Source organism: Nansenia antarctica (assembly GCF_963989245.1).
Source record: "Nansenia antarctica genome assembly, chromosome: 11".
Classification (NCBI taxonomy): Eukaryota; Metazoa; Chordata; class Actinopteri; order Argentiniformes; family Microstomatidae; genus Nansenia; species Nansenia antarctica.
The window spans coordinates 14,653,235-14,671,035 of NC_137681.1; the positions used below are offsets into that span (position 1 = coordinate 14,653,235).

General features: G+C 43.5%; 1 protein-coding gene across 2 annotated transcripts in view; it reads left to right on the plus strand.

Moving 5' to 3' along the window:
- Positions 1 to 1,529: 1,529 nt before the first annotated feature.
- The window catches only part of pemt (phosphatidylethanolamine N-methyltransferase), a 39,478-nt gene continuing 23,206 nt past the window's right edge, over positions 1,530 to 17,801 (plus strand). Inside the window, exons 1-3 of one of the 2 annotated variants that reach the window (XM_080541806.1) lie at positions 1,530 to 1,695; positions 3,657 to 3,764; positions 16,693 to 16,808. In XM_080541806.1, the coding sequence (XP_080397932.1) occupies positions 1,636 to 1,695; positions 3,657 to 3,764; positions 16,693 to 16,808 (284 nt within the window). In that variant the 5' untranslated portion in view covers positions 1,530 to 1,635. The remainder of the gene's footprint in view (positions 1,696 to 3,656; positions 3,765 to 16,692; positions 16,809 to 17,801) is intronic. The other variant, XM_080541807.1, reaches the window with a different exon arrangement.

The following is a 17,801-nucleotide window of genomic DNA, read 5'->3' on the forward strand; positions in this document are numbered from 1 at the left end:
AGTTCACCCGGAGGTGAGACGGAAAGAGAGTTCACAGAAATCCACCGATAGATATCTGTGGGGGACTCCTCCAGTATGTTTGTCTGTTTCTCAGTAATTATTACCAGTTTGAGGTCATCCTCTGATCTCCACCAGCCTCCACTGTACGTTACGACGCAATAGCTCTGAATGTCATGCTGTTGTCCCTGCATGCTGCCTTCATTGTCGCATGTATTTATGTGCCTTAGCCAACCTCTCTGTCTCAGACAGTTTGTTCAGACAGTCACATACTGATCTAGGATCAGGTAGTGTCTCCATATGATATCTTGGCAACTAAAAACACCACAGTATGTTCTTATTTGAGAGGGAAAATGTAAGTGAAGTGAGGTCAACAGCAACAAAAAGATGATTACTGTACTATGGTCTCTGAGATAGGAAAGAAACTGCATTCACTAGAAACACAATGATTTTAATTTATTGCATTCTCTCCTCGGGTGAACTGAAAGTCAATGACATGAAATAAGAAAAGAAAATTACAGATACATATTTTCACCGTACTGTGACCACCAAAACAACAACAAACATATTGAATTTGCAGCAGAGAGGAAGATTCTGTTCTCTGTTTCTCCAAGAAGGATAGTGTGTTCTTTTTGTCAGGTTTAAGAGGAAATAGTACCATCTGGACAACATAACACTATTCATACACAATATTCAATAATTAAAGGTAGGTCATAATTCTATTAAGGTTGTCCTTCAAGTACCGGGTACTGACAACTGACAGGGCTCCCTCAGATAACCTTATGCCTCATGCCCCTCTTGCTTGGTTAGGGACCTAGCAATAATGGCGTCATCCATACACACAAACAGCAGGAGGTCAGGGAGGCAGGGGTGACAGAGAACAGGGAGAGGTGAGGGAGAAGGAGGAAGAGGGCGGCTGATCAATACTCTGCTGTCCTGCTGGGGTCCCCTATGGTTAGAGTGCTCAGCGGGATCTGCATGCTGGAGACCTTAGACAATGCTCACATCTGATGGACATCCACATCAGCAAGGATGACCATACTACATAGTAAGTGAATGGCGGTGAAACAGTCAGTCATGCTGTTGGAGAAAGATGTTGTACTACTAGAGAAACGAATTATTAATGCTGTCGTACTGATCCAATGCTTTATCAATGTAACATGGATCATTCCTCCACAGAATAACTGACTAACGCATTCAATATCGTCCATCTATCCATTACGTGTCCATTCCTTTAAAGTTGCCCTGGACCAATAGCTACAGCAAAGGAGGCAGGCAGCTATCAAACATTTATTGGCAACACATTATATTATGACAGTGGGTGGCACTAATGAGGCAACATGCAATTCTTCAATTTCACACTCATCATCATTGGGGATTCAACAACATTAGAAACGGTGTTTCTCGCAGTAAATTGTAGTGCGGTATGCAATTAATTTCAACTGTAGGCAACTGATCTGCACATTCAAGCCGAGCAATGACGCTGAACTTTGAACCACGTTACCCAGAAGGCACCGCGTCGCCTGATTCGTTTCTGGGTCAGACCTGTCTGTCATATCTTATCCAGCGATGGATAAACCGAGTTAATATATCGTCACAGAAACTCGGCCGTGGTGGTGTGTGTGTGTAGCCTACTATATGAACGGCGATTCAGTGTTGGATTGTTGCGGAGGGCTGAATAACGTGGACTACAGTAAGGTACAACTGAATGAGTGATGTGGAAGTGTGTGCATCAAAAGGATCACATGACAAATCCGAGAGCGCAGAAAGTGGGACGGTCTGGTCGCCCACGGCCACCGTAGTTGCGAGGTCTCGTTCCCCACGTTGGAGATGAGCAACATCGAAACACTCCAGAAATATTAATAACCTATTAACATTATTTAATTGCCACTGGGGGGTAACACTGCTATGTATTCATGTGCATTTTAATATGTGGTTTTCGTCTCGCGTCGGTGGTATTAAGAACAGTGATGGTTTTACTTATTTAGAATGATGTAGGTCTTTGTGTATATGTGTGGGTGGTAAATAGCAAATGCACTATTTATAAACTATAATCATTGCTGAGTGAAGTTCCACTAATGGCCAACTTGTGAGACCTGTGAATAGTAGGCTAATCAATGCAACGTTATTATTATTGTGAAAAGAACCCCAGGTCTAATCTTCTCCCTTGTCCCATGCTGTTCTTTGGAGTGGCACGCTTATACACGGGCTTTTCTAAAACAGTCCTCACAAGTGTGGAAAATAGATAAACTGAAAATAGAAATGAAAGGAAGGTATTTACAGATTTTTTATATAGCACAATGCTATTTTCATTTTTATCCCATCACTTTTGACAAGTCTCTTTGTTTTGAATGCTATGATGCAAATATGAAGCGTTGTGCTCAGGACTGGTCATGAAGGTTCCATATTATTATTATTATTATTATTATTATTATTAATAATAATAATAATAATTATAACTTGGTTTTATATGGCACCTTTCTCAAACCCAAGGCCGCTTTACAGATTTTACAGACAGAAAGTCAGACAGACAGAAAAAAACAAAGAAAACTAAAAGACAGCGACAGTGACAAAACAATGTTACAAATAACAAAGTTACATGAGTTCATAGGTCACTGTTGTGTCACCAGGGGCTTGTGCTTCCTACAATACGATTAACAGTCAGCTTGCATCTCGAGGTGAGATTAGCTTTGAGATCATTACCCCGGTCCTCTCCCTGAACAAATGATAAGTCACAGTAACACTATGTGCAATATGACAACCCTAGGGTACATAAGGTTCAGAGAATAGGAAATGTTAGAATAGGTATAGCATAGCATAGAGTACAGCGCAGTGTTTTATCTGTACAGTATAGTATAGTGGATAGTGTACATAGCCTTTATTTATGTAAACCAGCTCTTTTCCCTTCTTGTTTAGTTTTTTTTTCTCCTAGCACCAGGGGAGCCCCCCCTCCCAAATTTCGTTGTTTGGTACCTGTACTATATCAATGACAATAAAGACCATTCATTCATTCATTCACAGAGAGCCTGAAAGCTGCTTCGTTATCTCTCTGTCGTCAGCCGGGGTAATTGTGACATCACTAAAAGCAACAAGTATCAGGTGGAGAAGATGGACAGTAGCCCTCTCTGTCTGGGGAAACCCAATAAGCTAACTTGTTTGGCTGGGTCATTCAGTCACGATAGGCTGTTGTCATTCAGTCATGATAGGCTGTTGTCATTCAGTCATGCAGGGACCTCGGTTTGTTGGAAACCTCTGCTTTAATACACTGTAATGTATTTGTTCAGTTGCTATCAGAAAACGGGTCAGTCAAGTTGAGGTTAAAGTCGGTCATTATTGGGATTGAAATTCATTCATGAAATTCATTCATGCTCCCCTTAAAAAAAAATGAATCCCTCTTAACTTTTTAAACTCACAAGCATTTGTCTTATCCCATGTCCTGTACCTCTCTCTGGTTTGTGTGTGTGTGTATTTCTCAGGTGGACATGTCTGGATATCTGTGTGTGTGTGTGTGTGTGTGTGTGTGTGTGTGTATTTCTCAGGTGCTGGACATGTCTGTATATATGTGTGTGTGTGTATTTCTCAGGTGGACACGTCTGTATATCTGTGTGTGTATTTCTCAGGTGGACATGTCTGTATGTGTGTGTGTGTGTATTTCTCAGGTGGATATGTCTGTAATGGAGGAGGTCACAGAGCTCGTAGACGTGTGGGACCCCAGGTTCTGTGTGGCTGTAATCGCCATCATCTTTAACCCTTTCTTCTGGAATGTGGTGAGTGAAGTAGCAAGGCGTGACTTGAATCTAAAACAAACAACAATCCTACTTAATATGCAGTTGTCAGGTAATAATAGGTAATTTTACCAAATATTTCAAAGTAAGCACCTACCTAATACCAAGCCGTAAAACAATGGGTTACTTGTACATTAACATGTACCATCTCATTTGGAGCAATCCTTGCTTTCTGCTTGGAACGAAGGACAGAGGGAGGGAGGGAGGGAGGGAGGGAGGGAGGGATGGAGTAAGGGACGGAGGGAGGGAGGGAGGGAGAGAGAAAGAGAGAAAGAGAGAGAGAGAGAGCAATATTTAGAGTGGTCATAGGGGGTGCCCCCCCACCTCACCTCGCCTCACATACACACGGGTGGCCTGCGTGTTTGCCTGTAGCCTGTGGAGTCCCTCTGGCCCTCTGACGTGGGCTAGCCCTCTCCATATGCCATATGGAGTACGCATGTCCCAATACACACGCAAATAGAGGCCTCACGGCCCATTGACTGAAGGGCCCACACTGCTTCATTGGGTCGTCTCCATTGCTGCTTGGCAGACGGAGAGCTTTTCCGTCACGTTTCTCCCTGCTCATTTTTTCCCCCCGTTATTCGTCACAGAGTGTGTTTTTTTCCCCAGCCTGTAGGTGGAAAACAGGTACTGTGGCAATGTCTTGTGGCAGTGTCTTGTAGCACTGAGTGTGTGGGTCATGCTCCCCACTGGACAGCCAGGTTGAAATGTCCAAAGGACCTGGGTACTACGATGAATCCGGATTGTGAAGAAGAAACCTTCTTCTGCACCCCTAAAGTGACCTGGTCACACACAGACCTTCATCAAGTACAGGGCAGATAGAAACCTGTGTCCCCCAGGTGAGCAGTTCTCATCCTGTTCCACTCCTCCAGATGGTTGCTATGATACATACATCCTGATGTGACACCATTGGCTCAGATGCAGAGGTTTCCCACGGGGTTAGGTTGACGTGTGTGTGTGTGTGTGTGTGTGTGTGTGTGTGTGTGTGTGTGTGTGTGTGCGCATGCGTGTTTGACTGTGTCTGTCTGTCTGTACGTCTGCGTGGCTGTGCGTGTGTGTGTGCGTGCGTGTCTGTGTGTCCAGGAACACTTTAGTGTCTCTTGTTAAGCAGGGGGACACAGCGAAGGTACAATAACACTGTGGAAAGGAGCCTTCGTCCAGCACAGCTGTGCTCTTTGCATAACGAGGAGAGGGCAGGACGCAGTGTTCCCCCCTAGAAACGGAGACACAGCGAGGCGTGTTCCCCTGACAGAGGCGGAGAGAGGATTAGGACGTACCAGCAACCCACCCATCACTGACCTTTTCACACTGAGAAGGGTACAGCCTGCCGTCGAGGCCTTGCTCCCCCCCCCCCCTCCTCTCCATCAACAGCTGGCTAAATGGGTTCAACTGTCTTGGTGAGGCTGTGGTTGTGATTTTCTGGGCTGAGCTCACAAAAAATGTGTGATGTTCTTGGTGCAGTCTCTTGTCTCATGGAGGGGTGCTTGGCTTGTGTTACCATAACAGGTGTGTGTGTGTGTGTGTGTGTTCGTGAATGTGTGTTACAAGCGTTACCACTGTACAGACCACTCCTTCCGAGTTCAGAAACTAGCTGACTAACTAACTAACTAACTAACTAACGGTACTAGCCTATAGCACATCCTAATGAAACCCTATCCAACAACACAGGATGCTCGTCAGGCTCCTACTCTAATTGCCACTTGATAAGAATGATTATTTTTTCCTTCTTCTAGCATTATGACTGCCAATGGCCCCAGGCCCTAGCATAGATGGCTTTTTCTTATGATGACTGATGGATAGATAATTCACTTACTTAGACAAATGTAGCTGTTGTAAGTCGCTTTGGATAAAGCCATCTGCTAAATGCCAAATATGTGATTTAGCCGTCTCGCCTTTAGGCTGTAATTACACCTGTGGGGTGTTAGATGATGTCACTTCCTCATTGTGCCGCCCCGTTGTGGGATGTTTGGGTGCAGGGTGCCGGCCTCCTGCGTGCACGTTCATTACTCTACCAATTACACCTTTGTTGAGCTCATCACAGTACTTAATTTATACCTTTAATTATCTCATTAGGGTAGTGATGACACCGTCTCTGATGTTCCCCCGTACTTGTCCTACTGACACACTCTCGCCCCAGCTACAGGAAACTGCTGAATCACAAGAGAGACACACAGGAAGTTGTCATTTGAAAGATTTATAAGAGTAATAAGAGGTGTGTGTGTGTGTGTGTGTGTGTGTGTGAGCGGTTTTTTTTTGGCCTCCATGCTACATCCACGCACTGTGTACAGTGCATCTCCTTAGAGGTTGTTGAGTTGATTGAATTGTCTTTGGTCCCCTAGAATGACACTCAGTTCCTTTCCAAGGAGTCATTGTTTTAATCTCTCACTTTGATCCTCTGTCTGCACAGGCGTTATGAGACTCGCAGGATGACACATCACTCCTCTCTCTTCCTGTCTTCATCATCCCTTTCACTCCTCTGTCTCCTCTTGTGGGTCTCTTCCTCTCTTCATTATCCCTCTCTCACTCCTTGCCTCTCACTCGTCGTTCCCTTTCACTCTCTCATTCTTTATTCTACTGCTTTTCTATTCTCTTCTCTGTTTCTCCTTTCTTTTTCCCACCCACCCCATTTATCCCTCTCTTTCTCTCTCTCATATTAGAGAGAGAGAGAGAGAGAGAGTCGTGTTGCCTGTGGCCTTGATACAACAAAGAGTCTCATGGGTACCGTTGTTCGCTAACCTCTTCTCTGCATGCTAGCGCAATCTGTTCTGCCTCGCTCCACATTTGTCAATATTGCTGGTGCGACGCAGCAACATTTGGCTTCGCGGCTCCTTTTGATGAAGACACGTCAGTGTTGGATTTTCTAATTGAACAAATTAACAGTACCCTCTTGAGTTAAAGAGTAAAACAGACAACCAGACCTCCTAGAGACTTAGAGTATCTGACCATGTTGTTACAAGATAACAACACAATAAATACAACATTTCAAAGAGTTTATCTGCCCTTCTTTAAACCCTCACTCTTATCTGGTTAGGTACCGCATTATCTGTGTTTGGACCCAGAGATATTGTTGCAACACCAAAACAATATTGACTTACAGCCTGATTTGTTTTTTTCAAATGGCACAGGCAGGGCCCGTGCTCTAAATCTCATGTAAAGGAGTGAGTCTCAATACTACAGTATATCCGTATAAACAAATACAGAATGAATTACTTGTATTCATTTTTTGTTTTGTTTTATTTAAACATGTATTTATTCAGGAGGTCCTTTTGAGGTTAACATGTATGTTTCTTACGGGAGAGCTGGACAAACAGGCTTTGATTGCTGCCTTAGAAACAACTACTGTATATATGTATGTGGTGCACAGTCGAAGTGGGAGTTGCAGAGGTGAGAGATATTAAGGTATGTGTGTACTGGAGCTACTGTATGCAGAAACTTTCAATAGGTGTGTGTGTGTGTGTGTGTGTGTGTGTGTGTGTGTGTGTGTGTGTGTCAGTAACTCCCATTCTCAAAAAACCCGGACTGGGCCCCAATGATCTTAACAACCACCGGCCGATCTCCAACCTTACTTTTCTCAACTGCCTTAAAGAAATAAAAAACTGGATGACTACTAACCTAGTCAAACTCAACGGCAAGAAAACAGAGCTCTTAAAACCCACCTTTTCACAATTGCATTCAACCTGTAGTAGCTGTTTCACTGTTTCTTGTTTTGTGTGTTTGTCTCTCTGGCTCTGTTCTGTTCGTCCCATGCCCTTGTAAAGTGGCCTTGGGTTTGTGAAAGGCGCTATATAAATGTAAGTGTGTGTGTGTGTGTGTGTGTGTGTGTGTGTGTGTGTGTGTGTGTAGTCATAGCACGTTAAATAGAGAGGTGATGTGCCAAACTGGTCTGCCACCCTGGTCTGTGTGTAGTACAGTATACAGAGAGTAGTGACATTATTTAGGTCTGTGATTGGCTGAGCCCAGCGAATCCTGCTGTAGTATACCTATAGGTCTTCCCCTTGGACACGCTCCAGACCATGCTGATATCACGGTCAACATGAGGTCGGCCTGTGCCTCTCTCTTATCTGTGATGTCGAACCCCTTGGCTAGCGTCATGTGGCGTTCACGTCAGCCAGATTACACACCACAGATTGCAACAGCAAAGGAGGCTGGTGGAACGGAATGAGGATTCCTCATTCCTCATTCCTCATTCCTCATTCCTCATTCCTCATTCCTCATTCCTCATTCCTCATTCCTCATTCCTCATTCCTCATTCCTCATTCCTCATTGCATGCATTACAATGAGCCCATCCTCTGATTTCCACCTCCACCAGTCTCCCCTGGTTAGAGCGTGAACCACTGTGACCAGGTTCCCAACCCCAAAAGGAAGCAGTAGTATAACACTGTTAACTTACCAAATCAAGTTATATACAAACAAATAGCCCATTTAAATGGACTGGGAGGTGTATTTTAACCAGTGAATTTAAAACATATTCAGCTAACTCCATGTTTTCTTTTTGTGCAATGCGTGCAATGTGGGTTATATAAGCATAGGGCAGTGTAGAACGGCAGGGCCAGAGTGGGAGGGACATTGTTGTTTTCACAACCTCAGAAAGTCTCATTCAAGAGAGATTCTGGGTTCCATGATTATAGCATAAGCAGCCTCACATGCTCTAAAACCAATGTAGTAAAACACTTCCCTTCCCCCCAAAAATGACATTTTCCATTTATAGATGCTGAAAAGGGACGCACACACACTCTGGCACAGCTCTTCTTTTCACAAACTCAGCGCCGGGCCCACTCATTGAAAACACTGACACACACCTTCGGAGAGCTTCTGACAGAACATTGTTGCGTGTTGCTGGAGGACATGGGTAGGCTGGAAGAAGGTGTTGCAAGCATTGTGTGGAGCTGGTGTTGACAGGAAGCTGTATTGAAGCCTCTCCGTCCACTCAGCCCCCCCCCCCCCCCCTATGAATTCACAAGTTCTCTAAGAGCCTGACTATGCACACCTATGCAGCGCAATGGAATAAATAAGAGAGAGAGAGAGAGAGAGAGAGAGAGAGAGAGAGAGAGAGAGAGAGAGAGAGAGAGAGAGAGAGATTTTCCTAAGTAAGAGAGTATTTAGTCATTTAAAGGCAATATTAAAAAGATGGGTTTTTAGTCTTGACTTGAACATATTTGCTGAGGTTGCATCCCTAATGTAAACTGGCAGTGCATTCCACAATTTTGGTGCATAAAATGAGAATGCAGCCTCACCAAATCTCTTCTTTTGTACATGTGGTACACAGAGAAAACCAGCGTCAGAAGACCTGAGAGCTCTATTGGGCAGATATGCTAGCAAAAGGGCTTTCAGATATTCCGGTGCTGTTTCAGTGAGAGCTTTATAAAGCAGAAGGATCTTGAAATCTATTCTGAACTTAACAGAAAGCCAGTGTAGAGTCTCTAAAATAGGAGTTATATGAGCTATATGAGAAACTCTCGCTGCTGCATTTTGGACTAATAGCTTTCTTCGGAAGACCGGAAAGGAGAACATGTTGTACTGTTGTTTTTGTCTCAAGGTTGCTTTGTAATTACTTTCATTTCAGAACGTCACCTTGCCTAGACAATTACACACATTTTCACTGCTAAGATCAATTAAGATGCTGCAAATAGATGCAGTTGTTCACTGACGCACACAATATGAGCCCATGATCCCTTTGTCTTCCAGCTGAAAATTATAGTTATATTTAGATTAATTATCAGCTTGAATCATAAGCTTCAAGCAGTGATTGTTTATTAGCTTAATTTAGAGTGTGAGGAGCTTAAGATTCTTCTAGATACGACAGCTCTGCCGCCAACACATAAGTGTTTGTGTGTGTATGTGTGTGTGAGAGAGAGTGTGTGTCTCTGTGAGTGTGATTGCGCACGCACGCACACGCACACGCACACACACACACACACACACACACACACACACACACACACACACACACACACACACACACACCACACCAGCCTCTTCCTTGTGGTTGGTGTTCCTCCGGAGGTTACTGTGCTCCTGACTGACTACTACACTTTTGAGGAAAATTATGTTTTTGCCTAAATATCATATATTCTAGATTTGGTTCGGTTTATTCAGTTTTTCTCAAAACTTGAAAATATGACTTAAGCCATTATTTTATGAAGGTGACGACAGTGATAATGTCCACCTGCTCTGCTATAGATTCGAAGTTTGAACATACAGGGCCCTATTATGCACTTCTTAACTTGCCGTCTTAAGTGTTAATTAAGACGCACCGCCAGACCTACCCCCACCCTTATTATGCGCTTCATACGCGCTACTGCTATTATGCAGGTGTCGATAGGCGCCCACACATAAGACGTAAAACTCCCGTGCATATATTGCTCATTGTGGGAGTGTTCATATGTTAATGAAGTGCACTAGGCGCCCCTGCTATTATGCGATCTGACTTTGCTCCTATCGCTAAGAAGTGGTTTGAAAAGTTCTTAAGTTTAGACTTCATGCACGTTTTGAAACACGAGCGCGCCTCCGCGGTTTGCGCATGCATGTGGGCACATGAACACGCACGTGGCTCCACGGCAAGACGTCAATTACGGTCACAGTATAAATGCTTTATTTCAGAAGGGAGAGGCAGAGAAGCGCTCTGACCTCCTTCTCAGGACTTCCATAATAGCATAGCGCTAATGACTCAACGCAGCCGGTTCTTAAAGGGAATGGCACCTGGCACGCTGATTGGGTTGATTGAGAAGACGCCCAAAACACACCCATGACTAATTTCTTTGCTTAGCGCCGGGTTTTAGGCGCCCACTACAGCACGCATAATAGCAAAGTGGCCTTGACCACGCCTCCACGTCTTAAGTTTAGATCTACCGCCTCGTCTTATTGATGAAGTGCATAATAGGGCCCACAGTATTTTAACAATTTTGACAATGAACCCCCTTCTTACTTTTTTTTTTGCGTTCCTCCGTGTCCACCCGTGTGTCCTCCCGTACTGTATTTGCAGCTGGGCAACCAACCACTCCACCCATCAGCCCATGTCCTTTCAGCACACACTGTAACAGCTGCTCAGGGGCAGGGTTCAGAGCAGGACGAGTCTCCAAAGTATGAATATTATGCTCACCTCAACAATTGACAATCGACTGTTTTTCCAGCTAATGGTTTAAAATAATCATAAGGACCAGTAGATCCTGCATGTTGTAAACCCTTAGCCAATCCTCTTGGGTTTGAATATTCATGGTGTTACAGTATCTGAGATATTCTACTGAGCAATTAATGTGCTCTTCATTCATTAGATTCAATTCGCAGAATCCCTCCACAAAATGTAGGGTATCTTTTAAACCTGTGTGTGTGTGGGTGGGGGCGGGGGGTCAGTGTGGGTGTATGTGTGTCCTCAAGCTTTCCCATGCTCCCAATAGCCTGATTCATGATACGGCAGCAGCGAACACGGCGGTTGCGTGGAGACGGTTGCAGAATCTCTGTTGTTTTTGTTGGATTGGGTTTCTGAGAGGATTTATGCCCCCGGTGCCCTCGCCTCCTGCTGAGTGGACACCAGGTCACTGAGGTGGATGCTGGGTAGTAAAACCCAAGCCTGAAATGACTTTCTCTCTCTTCCCTATTTCTTTAACTGCCCTGTTTATGACCCAGCTACATTTCAATAGCAATAACAAACTGGTATTAGCCTACAGTACACTGTTTTCTCTGCCGCATATAACGCCCCCCCCCCAAGTTTGATGATTCATTCATGATATAGAAGACACACCTTGAGGGGAGAGAAACACATACTGAAGTATTGAACCTGTCTCCTCTACAGTACATTGTCTTTCCAAAATATCGGATGTTAGCCAGTTACTGTACGCCAACAAAAAGCGAGTGGGGGCTGGTGGGCGTATTTCAACATGAGGAGTGAGTTTACAACACACAACTCCACTCGGTTCCATACTGTATGGAGTAGCCTACAATATAGATGACATCGATGCTAACCGTCACACACAACCAGACATTTTAAACTCAGATTATATTGTCTATTGTTCTAGCTGTAGATTTGTATTATTATATTTTTATTTTTATTTTTGTAGTATTGTATTGTTGTTGATTTGTTTACAGATGAACATGTGCTATCTAGCGCTAAATCTGGTGCAAAGACATGTTGTGTACATTGGCCTTGACAAGTAAACAAACAATTAAACAAAACACGCTCGGTCATGTTCAGGATGTGTTTATTGGACACACGTTCAGAAGACAACCCTCTGTGCCCATTATCCTATCAGATCCCATATGAATACACTAATTTCCCCCTCAATAAAAAGTCATTCTAAAGGGGTTAAATAACATTACCGTAGGGGGGGTCTAATCACTAGCCGTGGTGCATCATGTGATCAGGACATGTTCTGTTCCCTCTGCCTCCACTGCCTGGGGGACGGAGCGCGGCCGTGCATTAATCCAGCGGATGAATCCCAGATGGTGATTAAGCATGATCTAGGGCCCTGGCCAGAGTTGAGGCCCAGGGGAGCCAGGCTGTTACCCATTGAGACACTTAGTACCAGAGTACCCCGTCCACCCAGTCAAGACCTCCTAATGGTCACTATCACAGTCCGACCAGGGACCGGGGTGTCAGAAATACACCCAGCCTTAAGTGACTGGATGGAGCGGCCGGGCTGGCCTGTTTCCTAAACCCGGATTACATTCAGAAAGGCCCCCGCTGTCACAGTGCACATTGATGGGCCTTGATAATACTTAGTTAAACCTAACAATGAGGTTCCGGTAAACCAGCATATGTCTATTTATAGAGCCTATTATCGCCTTGTAGAGGCTTATTACAGCAGAGTTGCCAGAGATTTGATAACAGCTCGCACCTCCTTGAGAGCCAGGGGAGAAGTTCTGCTGAGAGATGAAATAATATGCCTCAAGCAACGGGCTGTGTCGGCGTGGGTACCACCAATCAGATGACTCTATGAGCGCTAAGGCAGCGGCCATTAACGTCGGTTTAGTTCATTACCGTAGTTCACTTCATCCAGTTATGTATACATATGTATATGTATATGTATATGTGTACTATAGTTGTGCGATGGTTAGGCCTAGATCCTGTAGAGTGGTAAACATGCAAACACGGGTGGTTCATACAAAATGCTAAGCAGTGTTTTATTGACGAGTGGGGACTATGCCCTAGATTTCATTTGTCAAATGTTCTCATGAAGTTTAGAAGATAATAATGTTGATCGCAGGGGAGGCTGATGGAGGCTGAAATCGGAAGACGGCTTATTGTAATGCATGGAACAGAAGGAGGAATGGTATAACAAACACCTCATTCAGTTATATTCTTTACAAGTCAAGAGTCAAGTCAAGAGTCACTTTATTGTCCCATCACTGGGAAATTTGTATTGGGCTTACACCCCACAGCAGCCAACAAAGAGCAACAGACAATACAGAATATTAGCACACAAACAGAAGGCGGACCTGATTAAAACAAGAGTGGAAATAAAATGATAAGCAAGATAAGTTACAATCAGCCTGTCCTCACGTTCTCTACCTCCACCAGCCTCCACTGGTTTCTAGATATGATTGTTTCAAAGCTAAGCATACAACTCTAGGTGACATTAATAGGGATGTACCGATACCGATACAAGTACTCGTACCCGATACTGTGCTCAGGAGTTCAGCTTGTTTTTGATTCACTGTATCGTCTGCGTTAGAGATACATGGCTTGTAAACAAACATATGTTTTAGGACTGTTCAAAAGCATGTGTCTAGTTATGTGTAGTTATGTGTTTTTAACATGTTCATGTTCTATCAGCGTGTTGTGAAGCAAGCAGTTAGATGTTACATAGCGATGTTTTTGTTAGCTACTAGCTAGCTACCAACGCGATGGTAGCAAACTCGTCTGTTTTGCTTAAGAGTGATTTTCTCCGGTATTTGGTTTGGAGTGTACCAACATTCATAAGCATATGTTCTTCATATGTTCTTATTTTCAGATTTCAATGTATGACACATCATTTTAAAGCTTACGGTCACTTTCTTAATCTGTAAAAAAAACACCAGATCATGTCACATATTTAATTTGTTACAGTCAGAATGTGAGGAACAGCTGATGAAAATAAAACATGTTTTCAAAGTCATTGTTAGAACTGTAATGGTATTATGAATGAATGAATGAATGAATGAATGGTCTTTATTGTCATTGCTATAGTACAGGTACCAAACAACGAAATTTAGGAGGGGTGGCTCCCCTGGTGTTAGGAAAGAAAAAAAAAACGTATTTCTTAATTATTATTATTAAAACTTATTTCTAAATTATTATTATTAATTACTTGTATCGGTACTCGCTATCGGCAAGTACCCAAATGTAAGTACTTGTACTTGTACTTGGTCTGAAAAAAAGTGGTATCGGTGCATCCCTAGACAATAACCTTAGTTCTGTTAGAGTAAATGTACTCTAGTTAGTTATCTCTGAGCTCCATCTGATACATCTCCCTGACCATCAACAATGACCAATGTGACTTACGTGACAAGGTTTTGAAGTTTCGTATGAAGAGTGATGAGTTATGAGTTATGAGTCTTATGAGAAAATGGAGGCAGAATTTAGTTTGGTCAAATCTGCAGTATGTATGGACAAATGACTCTCTCATACTTCTGCGATGAAGGCATGGTCGGACACTAAGTGCATTAACACCTAGATGTTAGTTAGTAGGAATGAAAGACAAGTTCATAGTTTGTTTTCCATTTAAGAATGAATGAATGAATGGTCTTTATTGTCATTGCTACAGTACAGGTACCAAACAACGACATTTAGGAGGGGTGGCTCCCCTGGTGTTAGGAAAGGGGAAAAAAATAAAAAAAATAAAAATAGAATGAAGAAGAGTAGAATGTTAAGCACTTTTGGAGTGTGCGAAACAGAAATCCATTTATCTATATATAGACTCACACACACACTAATACTAATGTTCAGACCAGACCACCTTCCTCTTCCCTCCAGATGCCCTCACTCCCAGTCTAACCCTTCCAGTCTGGAGACGCTAATGCAATCACTGTCTCCACTTCCCCATTAGCCTGCATAGCTCTCCTCTCCTCTCCTCTCTCCTCCCCTCTTCTTCCCTCCCCTCCTCTCCTCTTCTCTCCCCTCCTGTCCTCCTATCTCCCATCCCCTCTTCTTCCCTCCCCTCCTCTCCTCCCCTCCCCATCCCTCCTCTCCTCTCCTCCTCTGCTCTGCTCAGCTCTCTCTGACAGGAGAGGAGAGGAGAGAAAGAGAGAGGCAAGGCAAGTTTATTTGTATAGCACATTTCATACAACAGGGGCAATTCAAAGTGCTTTACATACAGCATAAAAAATTACAGATATAGGAAGTAAATAGATAAAACATTTAATAAGCTAATAGATATGGATAAAAAGACATAGATAGAAGTGTTAGTGGATTAGTTTACTTTTTTATTTGATAAAATATCTATCTATCTATCTATCTATTTATATATATATATATATATATATATACATATACATGTATGTATATATATATATATAGAGAGAGAGAGAGAGAGAGAGGAGCGAGAAAGAGAGAGGAACCAGACTGTTAGAAATCAGATCTCTGCTCTAATTACTGTCCACGCTAAGGCTAGTCAGGTCTTGGGAAGCTAATTCTGCTAATTGCCTCCCTCTTGCTCCTGTTGCTCACCTCGGGCACTCTGTTAAAGAGAGTGATGCAGAAAATAGATGCATATGTAGTCATGAAGAGATCCTTACCAACTACGCAGTCCTGAAAGCTTTAGCGATGGGCGAGGGACAGGTGCTTAATTCAAAGAGTGAGGAGAGAAAGAGAGAGAGAGTTGTTGTTGTTGGAGCTGTAATTGTATAAACCGAATAAAGGATTTCAGATGGGAAGAAGAGGAGAATGGAAGTGAATGAAAGTAAGAGGGCACATTTCTCAAATGAGGACTAATGGGACAAACAGGTCTCTGTGGTAGATTCAATTCAATTCAATTCAAAATACTTTGTCCATCCATCCCACGAGCACCCATTACGGTCGCAGTAGTGCATGTACATGAAAATAACACAACCTAGCAATTAACATACAACATTAGCAGAATAACAACAACGCGCATATAGTTATTAAAAACATCATGTGTACTGATGAACAGAATAGCCAGAGGATCCTAGAGGATAGTAAAAAAACAGATGCAAAACAATAAAGGGACTAAATGAGTGGGTACACGCCACGGTGCTCAGCCTGTGCAGAGTCTGGCGGTCGTCGTTGACTGGCTTACAGAAGCACTATGGGAAGCTTCTGCCTGGCAACATGAGTTCTAACTCGACGCTGTTGTTCCACTGGAAGTATTTGATCCGCTCTATGACTAACATGTCAGCTCAAAAGACCAGATTTGACTGGTTTGATTTGATTGGCCCATAATCACAGGACATTGTATATACTTGCTGTCCAGTTGGAATAATAACCTTTAATGTGACGTGATAATGATATGAACTCCGGTTTTCAGTTTCTGCCTTGAATAACACCTGTAGGTCCGACTCCCCGGGACACAGATTAAGCCTAGTCCTGGACTAAATACAATTTTCAATAGAAAACCACCATTGAGTTTAGGATTAGGTTTAATCTGTGTCTGGGCAACCCAGCCCATAGTGTACAGTAGTTAAGTCTAGATCAGATCGAATAGAATCCCTTGAAGGGTGGACTAAATGGGGTAGTGGTGGCCTAGTAGATAGTGAGCTGGACTGGTGATCAGAAGGTCATGAGTTCAAATCCTTCCTGGGAACACCACCACTAGTGTGCGCTTGAGCAAGGCCCTAAGTTAGTCCAGTTACTTATTGTAAGTTGCTTTGGATAAAAGTCTCTGCTAAATGGTCAAAATGTAAAAATGTAAATATAGGTGCTGTGACTGACTAGGACCCGGAGGCAGTCTGACGTTGGTTCTGTGTGGTTGTTCCCAGGTGTCCCGCTGGGAGCACCGTACGCAGGGCCTGACCAGACTGTTTGGGAGTCCGAACCTGGCCTGCTACTGTCTGGGCTTCCTCATCATTCTCCTCAATGTCTACCGCAGCCACAGGTGAGGAGGATCTGTCTGTTTGTCTGTCTGTCTGTCTATCATTCTGTCTTTCTGTCAATGGATTCTCCTCAACATCTACCGCAGCCACAGATGAGGAGAATGCCTCTCTTTCTGTCTGTCTGTCTGTCTGTCTGTCTGTCTGTCTGTCTCTGTCTGTCTGTCTATCTCTATCTGTCTGTCTTTCTCTGTCTGTCTGTCTGTCAATGTATCACACACAATGTCTGGTTTCCTTAATTCTCATCCACCTCTGCCCACTGAATCTCAGCCTGAATGGTCAGAAGGAGAAGTAGAGCCTGTTTTCCGCTCCTCTGCTGGGGTCAAGCAGTGAATCATGGCCAAATGAGCAAACATGCCGAATGACGTGTGTTTTCTAATCAGATTAGATTAATTACGTTGGTCATAGTTGTCTACCGCCGGACCAGACCAATGGCTAATGTTTGGGTCTTGGAAAAGAAGAGAACGCACACCGCAGAAAACTTGGATGAGGTGCTGGCAACGGAGCAAAATACTATTATATTATATATACTACAGATAAGATATACACTGACTCAAGATTCTATGTACATGAATAATCCCATCGGTGAGGGCTGGATATAAATAACATGTAGCCTCAAGCTAAGAGCTGAGTCCTGAAAGAAGAAACGAAAATAAAAAAGTCATACAGTATATAGAGACGGACGGAAGGACGGACGGACGGGACCTGGGTGGGAAACACATAATCTGTCCGACTCTTAAATAACAGAGCTGAAAAAGAAGCTACACAGTAATATTTGGGTCTTACCATACCTAACTTACAACTTACAAAATGTTCTGCTACTTATTTTCAATCTTCAACCCTGACCTTGATTATTAACCCTGTTCAGAGGCACCAGACCCACTGCGGCACCAGGCGACATGTAGCCTACTGACCATGGTGTCTGACTATAAAAGAGGGTGAGAGCATCTCTCAAATGTTCTAATGCCGTTCTCTGGATACAGCACTCACACCCACAT